At 42.6% G+C, this 9,074-nt stretch overlaps 1 protein-coding gene across 1 annotated transcript; it reads right to left on the bottom strand.

Moving 5' to 3' along the window:
* Window positions 1-255: 255 nt before the first annotated feature.
* Window positions 256-7,747, bottom strand: LOC128310586 (uncharacterized). The gene is made up of 7 exons (XM_053047267.1): window positions 7,618-7,747; window positions 4,631-5,125; window positions 3,659-3,864; window positions 3,075-3,288; window positions 2,488-2,806; window positions 1,699-1,823; window positions 256-1,567 (listed from the first exon to the last, which is right to left on the bottom strand). Exons 1-7 carry the CDS (start codon window positions 7,697-7,699, stop codon window positions 1,431-1,433), a joined length of 1,578 nt encoding a protein of 525 aa, XP_052903227.1. The 5' UTR covers window positions 7,700-7,747; the 3' UTR covers window positions 256-1,430.
* Between the last annotated feature and the right edge of the window lie 1,327 nt (window positions 7,748-9,074).

Genomic DNA, 9,074 nt, shown 5'->3' with positions numbered 1-9,074 from the left:
GATCCGCCTTGATATAAGATCGGCTTCAGAGGAGTCAGAAGAATTTTTTCACAGTCCTGTTCAGGAGTATCCGATACCTGGTCTTGTCTGAACAGACTCTAGCTCTAGCTCTGCGATTATACCGTACGAGTTTCAAATTGAATCACAAATTGCCAAATGCACAAGGAAATGCACTCGTTTACTTACCATGTGTGATATCACAAATCAAGTAGCTACGAAACATCAATCAAAACACCATCCCGTTGTTGTGTTACATTCGCCAGAGACGTCCCATTTCTCTGGTGGTATATATTTTTTTTTGCATTCCATCACACCCGCTGCCTCCCTCGCTCTTTTACTGTTTAGTGGAATACTTCAAGTTTAGTTTATCCTTAATACTTTTTCTGTCTGGTTGGTATAGGTGTAGCATACAATGTATCTTCCCGAATACGCGGAAAGCAAAGTTTTCGTGACTTGAGTTTTGTTTGATTCTGCTGTGTGTTGTGTAAGACATGTTTTTGTTTTTGTATATTTGCAATTGATTTGACGTAGTAATACATGTTTCTTGCTGCTGTTTTGCATCGTTCGCGGATCGGTTTCGCCAGTGAGCAATCGGGTTGTTTTTTGTTTTGTTTTGTTTTAGCTAATTTACGCAAATGGTTGGCTTTTCGTAACTTAGTCTTTTTCCTCTTAAACAATCAGGATACACGTGTATTCGTTACCTTACGCATGAACAGCTATCAGTTACAATATAAACCGTCGCGGTTAGTTTTGGCTTTAACTAATTGTATGAAGAAAATTCGTCGTCTTCCGGCATACACATGGATTGCTTATAAAAATAACGACTTCAACAATCACTCACATCAAGTGTCGTAAAATTTATATCACGATCAGTAAACAAATGTGTAAAATAGAGAAGTAGAGCCTATAAATGTTCAATACTATGACTGCAGAGTAGTAAAAACCAAACACGCAATGAGCCTTTATACAATTTAATAACAAGATGTGCTTTACCTAGTAACTTATTGTATGTACATGTGTTTATTTTGATTTTTTTATGTTTTATTTGAACGTTTCTCTCAACCGGCGAAGAACTCAAATGAGTTTGACTTTTGAATTCGTTTGAAGAAACCTTGCCATACAATCCATGCCAGATCTGAATACAGACACATTCAGAGAATGGTTCCCTGTGTACGTGAATCTTCATACCGTTGCGATCGATACACGCTTTCCTACACAGAATAATGAACTTTTCGATACGATTCCAAGTGCGTTTGTCAAGCGAGAAGAATTCTCACCCTGTCGTAGTTAGTGGGAACATCGTTGGCAATCACATACTCCTTCCGATAACCCGAAATTAACTGTGCTGTGTGTTGCAGGAGTATGAATCTACTTTCTGATGTTTCTTTCCCTGGAATCGTCCCTCCAAGACAGTTTGACGAATAGCACAATTAACAGTACAGCTGCCACCAGCTCAGTTTTAGCAGTGCGCACCAGCTTATTGCCACCATTGCGGAACGGATACCGAACAGCACAAATGTCTCCTTGCGATGCCCAAAATTATGCTGAACAGCGGCCGGAGTTTCACCTGTGATTGAATGGAGTATAAGCGCAGTGGGAAAAAGTGCCGTACCGCGCCAAGATCCGAAGACAATAAAATTTTCATTATCGCACTGGGGTGAACACTGGGCTGACAGTAATCCTATTACGCATACGTACCGTTCAGAACCTGCACCTGAGCCGACCGACTCTGCTTGCCGGCAACGGTACAGTTGTAGACGCCATTGTGGACACGATTTGCCTGCAGAATCGATATCCGGCTGATGAGCCACTGCTTGGTGCCGCTGCGAAAAAGGGAAAAGGACGGTTTGGGGACGGTTAGAAGCGATGGTCGCGAAAGAACACGTCCACACGGTGGCGGGAACGCGTGATGGGTCCGAAACGGATCGTTTGAGTCCGACAAACGCTCTTGCTTTGATGGTGACCTCGTCATCAGCAGTGCTCGGCGAGGAACGGTGGACAGAATTTCATTTGATGCTGCTACCGACGATAAATTATACGCATTTGAATGGAACGGAAGTGAATGGCGCGCTGCACGATGGCTACCATGGTGCAGTTCGGAGTTGGAAAAGGACTACAGATTTGGGCATTTATCAATAGTAGCAAATTGTATGGTCGAGCAATGTACGTGTATAAGGCATTCTCTTCTGAAATAATGTTGCATAAATCGGGCACATCAGGCATTAAGTTGACGTGCTTTAAATAAATCTTAGCAAAGATCAATACGATCCCTTTTCAAAGCAATGGATGATTGAATAATGTACGCAAGTTGGACGACATGTAAGTATAATTTCGCATTATGATGACTTTCACCAGAACACATTAATACCATATCGCTAAATAGGCAACATCACAAGGCATTCATGTTATCGATGAACGATAACATGACACAATCGTGTGTCAACCTATTAACACCCTCATTCACCAAAACACATGCTCCAAACTCACCTAAAACTCATCTTGACGTCCTTCGGCAACTCGGCGCCATCCTTGGTCCAGCTAATCAACCCTCTTTCCGTCGAATCCAACAGTTTGCTATCGTCGTTGGTGGTTTTGGTGCCTTGTTTCGACATCTCGTCCAACGCGTTCGCCTGAACGCCAACGGAAGTCCTCGAGCGTTGCTGTTGGGCGACGGACTTGGAACTGGGCGGAAGACTCGCCAGATACGACGTCGACACTAGGCAAGATATCTCGATCGTGCTGCCCAATTTGTAGTAACGGTCGAAGAACTCGTAGCCCATTTCGTCCACTATTTTTACGGCTGGTTCTTTGGTGAGTGGAAAAGAATTTAACGGAATCGAAGCAAAAGAGCAAGAAGGTGTTTGAAGCAGTTCATTAAATTACGAGTTATACATTGTTCTCAGGTGATTTATTGATGCTGTTGATGAGTTGTAAAGGTCTTGTTCTCAATGAACTAAAAGCTGTGTTGAATTTGTGATGATGTCGTTTAGATTTCATGAAGAAAGCAATTTCAAAATGTGAAATGAACCAGGACACGATAATCTACGGCGAGTGATGTACGTGACGCTACTTACCCAAGACAGTGAGATTCGTTGCAAACACTCGCGGAGGATGCGTCGACACCTGGCACATGTACAGTCCAGCATCGTCGGATTTGATCGGGTTGATATGTAGCCTCCAATTATTGGGATATTGAAATTTGACCTTTATCCTCGGGTCCCCGCTGTACGTATTATTGCCCACGGTGAGTAACGACACCTTATCGGTGGTTCGCCGTATCCACATCACCTATCGGGAAGGAAGCACCGGTCCGATACAAACGTTGTCGGAATATAGAGGGAAGAGATAAAACACACCATCACTACCGATTGAGAAGGGTAAGCGTGCGGATAAGATTAATTTTAGCCAGTCCACGGGTCGTCCGTCCGTAGCATTCTCTGGGTGGAACTGATTCTTTCCCATCAATTCCACCATCGGATCCCATCGCCGCACCGGTGGTGTGGCGAGCAACTGGGTCAGGGTGCTAAGAAACAGAATATTGCCACGATTTCATATATGGCAAGATGTAGGCACGTCCTTTCCTTTGCTGCTCGGGATCTTCGGCAGGATGGTAGGATGAATAATGAGCGATAGACAGAGCGATGGCGATGATGCTTACCGTTTTATCTTTTAGCATGCCTACCCTACAGTTGAGGATAGCCTCCGTTGATAAATGATATCCAACCTGCAAGGCCGCCCCGGAAGTCACGTTGACCGGTTCCTCGAAAAAAGGACCCCAATGACGTTCGTGATGATGCTTGGTTTGATAAGGCATCGAATGGACAATTCGACTACGCCGCACGTCGGGTAAGGTAGGTATTAGTACTGCGAAAAGTAGCGTAAGGGAAGCAGATTGTGTATGAAGGTGTTTGAAATGTTAATTAGAGGACGTGTTAGATTATGGTTAGCCCTGTTTTGTATGATTGTAAGATTACATTAGATTAATTGAAGTTATTTTTTTGACAGTCGTTTAGTGTGTTTGTGATGTTAGTAGTATTCTGGTAAGGTTTCTAAAGGTTTTTTTTCATTCAATAGAATACTGAAACTTTACCAAATATTACAAAATAATTTCATGTTCAACGAGGATTGGCACTTTTAATGCTATCTTGATTACTATGAGTCCGACTTATTGTATACAATACAAAATATACTAAATCATACTTTCAATTCATAAAACATAAATCAGTTCTGTCAGGGCCTGATCTTGTCACCCTCAGGACCTATGCATGATTTAAGTTGAGTAATTCGATCAATTTGTGCGATTGACAAATTTTGCATTTATGGAAGTTTTAAACTAATTCTACGAATTTTACAAAAGAAAACATTTTTGTAGTATCTAGCATAAAATAGTAAATGGAAAAATGGTCTGACGATAGAAATTATGCACCTATCGCTAAACTATTGTGTAGCTTAATGATGCCCACACTTGTGTATTTCTCTTATAAGTCATGTTATCGTAGAAGGATCTTTGCATGCGACGATCAATCAGATCAACTAATAAAATCCGAATCTAGATGTGTTTCGTACGATACACCTTGCAAAATCAATTATCAAGATGTCTCGCTTTTCCCATCCCGTACGTCACACTTACATGGTCGAAAAGTTGTGTATTTGTTGTTTGCACTGCTGCCGTCGTATTGTACGGCCGTAGACGCTGCATCGCTGGAGACACCACCCAGTAGCGTTCCGGTAGAGCTGTATCGTGCACCGGATGGAGCTGTGTGCGTTGTTTCCACCGGTCCCGCATCCGCTCCCAGCACGGCCGTCCCTTCTGGACGTGTCGACGTGTCCGTTACTGCCGATGTCACATCTCGGATTAGACTCTCAGCCGGCACTGTCAACGATGACGGCAATGGCAGTGCTGCCATATGTAACGGTGTCACCGGCAGAGTCGCTGATGACGTAGACGGCTCCAACCAGAAGGTAGTTGTCGCCGGCACGGGACTCGACTGAGGGGACGGTGTTGTCGCTGCCGACGATGACATTGTCGGAGATTGGATTCTACTGTTTGAGGTGATTTGTTTAGAATATTGTAGATCCTCCGTGGTTGGTGGATGCTCCGTCAGCATCGTCTGCTCTCGTACATCTGCAAATAGGGCACCGGAGAGATACGGAATGAAGCGGAACCTTATCCACAGTTCTTCGCCGGGGTAGATAGTGTTTCATTATGCGTAAATGATGAGTCAATTTTCGATGGCAAAACAAATCGAGTCAGGGTGCAGGGTGTGTACGTAAACTGTCGTTTTATAAAATATTAGAAATTGTTTTTGTTTTGATTGCATCTACGCCTTCTACGAACTGCAGGATTATTTCATAAATACAGCTTAAATAAAGAAGAAAAACCGCTGTGCATCCACAAACGGTGAACAAGTATTCTTGTTCGTGCATTTGTTAGCGGTGCACTTCACTTTCCCTAGATGAAATGTTTAGCAGTGAGTAATGTTGCTATTCAATTACCATAAAGAGAATGCTTTGTACCGGGAAAGTGCTTCAAGTACATTCTCCAAAAGTGCTTGCACCCATTTAATGCAGTTGCTGTTTGCAGAAATGCTCCGAAAGAAATTTTCCACGAACAGCATTTATTAAGTTTTCCTTTTGTTTATTTTCCGCTCCAGATGGTTACGTTCGCATCGTGTTTTTGTATGCGCAGGCTGTACAACTGTAAGCGCATTCGACGGTTTGTATGTTTCTTTTCATGCCGGCTTACGTACTGTTGCGTGCTTTGCTGTTTATAGCATCATTGGATACTAAGCAATCAGAAAGGGAAAAGTATGTTGTAGGTTCAAACTTCAAGAAAAGGTATTTTTCCACAAAGGTAACACAAATAAAAGATATTAACATTACATCAATCTTCCGTGCGTTAGATCATCCTTCGATGTAGCCCGATAGGATAGAGCAAAACTTTCAAAAGCATACTCAAATGATTAAGAAAGCAGGTAGGCACCTTTTACCGGGAATGTTGTTCCTCACGAGAAATGTAAGCCTCACATACCGGGTACGATAGGGAAAAACGATACAGCAACACGTTAGACACGATGACGGATAACGAAGGGATGACCGGTAAAGGTTTTCCCCAATTTAAACTAGCCAGCACACAGCCAGGACCCAATTAGTTTCCTTGATGAGCAACGTAAGATAAGCCCGTAACACCAGTGACCCTTGAAATATTGTTGCTCTATCTGTGGCGGGCGGCTCGAGTTGATTTATGGTAGCTCGTGCTGAGTTATCTGCAATCGTGGCTCGGGCTATCACACCGTATGAATCTTAATGCTATCGGAAATGTTGTTGAATATTTTAAAACCATGTGAAACCATGTGCCTGATTCATGCACAGGGCTGTACTGTGGTGTTGGATGAGTAGGGTTATATTGGATGCCAACGACACTTTGAAGTAGCAAATAGGAGTAAATCATGTGCATTTATCGTAACGATCAATCAGTTTCGCCAGGTAACAATAATCAAAGGACCTATAACGTTGCGGTGTATGTTACGTATGCGTGACTTAAAGCAAATCCCTTTAATGTCGGCGCGTTATTTAAGAAATCTGTCCCAACCTTTTCAAAAAGAATCCATAATATTTCAAACGAACGAGGAATCAGTACAATTTAACATATTTGCAGAAACGGCTTAAGATATTGTAGTTGGAATGCTCGTATGAACTTAGGAAAAGGCTTAACAAAATACAAACAATTGCATACATTGAGGCGAATTTTATAAGGGAAAGTAGGCAAAAGAAGCGAATTTCATAAACGCCTCGCTATAAGCCTTCATTGAGAGTCATCAACTCTACAGACGCATTGAAGAAACGGCGATGGAATAGCCGATTTTCTTATCTACGTTAGAGTTTATTGGTTCATTTCCTACCATTAAGTGATGCCTAATCATGCTTGCATGCCATAGTACGATTAGAATCGCAATCTATTTCAACCGTTCCCGGTATTCACACTTCGATAGATTTTTGATTGAAGCGTTCCGAATGGTTCGGGAAGACGGCATATAACGGACGCTCATCTTCATCTTCCAAATGTTCAACGTTCGTTGATTTGCTCAGGAAGCAATTTGTAGTCTTGTTGAAAATTCCCACATCATCTTTTGCCGCTCCTGCTCAGCAACCGCTCGAGCGCAACGTAGTACGCCAGAAGTCGCCACTCCGCAGAGGGCAGCTCGGGAATGGGGGAGCAAAACTTTTCCGCTCGATTTTGTTTGTTTGTTCAGCCGATTGAGTATATTCCCTACACACTCGCTATCTTTTTAACTGTTACACCTTGTTTAGTTGGGCAGGAATATCCATGCCAGGAGAGATAACCATCACGGGAATGTTAGCCGTGGGTCGAGCAATTGAACGTTAATTTTCACCCAATAACCATGGTCAGGCAAATGAACAAGACAGACACATTTATACAGTCCCGAGGGAGGACAAAGTTTGGTGCTATAAGTAGCACCAACAGTCTTACAGGTTATTTCTATATGGAAAAGTAAATTGCAGGGTGTGCAGATGCTTGCTCTGTAGCCGAGTTTTTCCTACTGTTCGATAGACTGATTTAATTAAGGTGGCATAAAACGATCGTTGAACACTTACCAATCATCATCGTCAGCAGAAGTACAATGGTCGCGATTGCGACGCTGTTGCATTGATGTTTGAAGCAGCCCAACGATGTCATCACAGGGTCGTTTGCATTATCCACATGGTTTCGCTTAAAGAGGGTACCGTGTTTCCATCGGGCCTTCAACCAACGTCACATCACACAACTGAACCGAATCCACTGTTTCCATCTCATTAACCACACGTGTCGAATAATTTTAGTTTGTGGCTTGCTGGTACGTTTGCAACATTATTCTTAACCACTTAATTAATTTCCATTGTCAGATTCCATTTTTTACATCCTCTTGCGCACTCATTTACGGTCGGATACATATTGTTTCACTCGCAGCTAACTTCATTGTGCTGTCAGGGTACTGGAAGGATATAAATAAAGCTTTGAATTAGGGTTTTTTTAAGCGCCCACTCTTGATTGTGTAGAATTTTCACCCCATTCATGCTTTAACGTTGCTTATTTACTCGTGAAAATCTGTGAAAAATGTTCTGTGAAAATCTGTGAAATCTGTGAGAAATTTAATGTCCTATAAGGTTCTAGGCTAAGAAGTCGGCCTAAGCATGTTTGAATTTTAGCCTTGAAAGGATCTTAATGCGACCGGCATATTCACGTTCTGTATTATGATGAAGTGATGAAGAAAAAAATAAAGTTAAAAAAGAATAAAACAAGCCATCACCATTTTCAACGGAAGTACTTTTTGCTAGTAAACATTAACTGCGTAAAAAATCTTTCACGCAGCATTGAAAAGCCGACCTGACCCTCAAAGACCGTATGAATCGAGAATACAACAGGATGTCAGTTGATTTCATTGATTGTTTTTTTTTGTGTGCGTGTTAATTTTGATCCAGTTTTCCCTTTGTATCACCGCTTAAAAACTCAATCAAGAAGAAAATGATGATAGCACTGTGGGAGAAACAAAAGAAACACCCACCACCCACCGAAAAATGTACACATCCAATGCCGGCAATGTCCCGCTGATTGGTGGAAGGAAGGCATTCATAAATAAATCGCCACCATAAATTCTCGTTATCCACAGCGCTCTATGATTTCCGTTGCGTTCATTTGTTCGATCATTTTCGTCCTTTTTGTCTCTGTGTGTGTGTGAGTTACTGGCCGTCAGTTTGAATTCTCCGGCCTGCATCGAATGAGTGGCGGTGCAATCGCCGCAGAAACAATCGGCCGTGACGTGTGGGAGCCGGATGGAGGCAATGGAAAGATATCGGTGAAATATTTAATGGCTATGAACAACGCAGCCAGACGGACGCTGGGACGCATTCTGCAGCAGTTTTGGTGTTGTTTTTTTTTTTGCTCTCTTCACTCGCTTCTCGGCCGGCTTCGCTTTCTTTTTTGGAACTCAGCAGGACGTCTGTGCGGGAATCTTTGCATCCCTTGGCGTCGGATGCTGATAATGATAAATGGCCAACGCCAACGACCGGTGGTT

The sequence above is a fragment of the Anopheles moucheti genome, chromosome 2 (genome assembly GCF_943734755.1).
Source record: "Anopheles moucheti chromosome 2, idAnoMoucSN_F20_07, whole genome shotgun sequence".
Taxonomy (NCBI): Eukaryota; Metazoa; Arthropoda; class Insecta; order Diptera; family Culicidae; genus Anopheles; species Anopheles moucheti.
Note: the sequence above shows the minus strand (reverse complement) of the source record. Positions and strands in the feature narration are given on the sequence as shown.

Bases quoted from the DNA above. Each gene is read 5' to 3' on its own strand.
- LOC128310586 (XM_053047267.1), bottom strand. From the start codon at position 7,699: ATGACATCGTTGGGCTGCTTCAAACATCAATGCAACAGCGTCGCAATC. The intron at 5,126-7,617 runs GTAAGTGTTCAA...CCCTATTTGCAG, and splicing joins TCTGCTGACGATGATGATTG to ATGTACGAGAGCAGACGATG. The intron at 3,865-4,630 runs GTAAGTGTGACG...TACTTTTCGCAG, and splicing joins ATACACAACTTTTCGACCAT to TACTAATACCTACCTTACCC.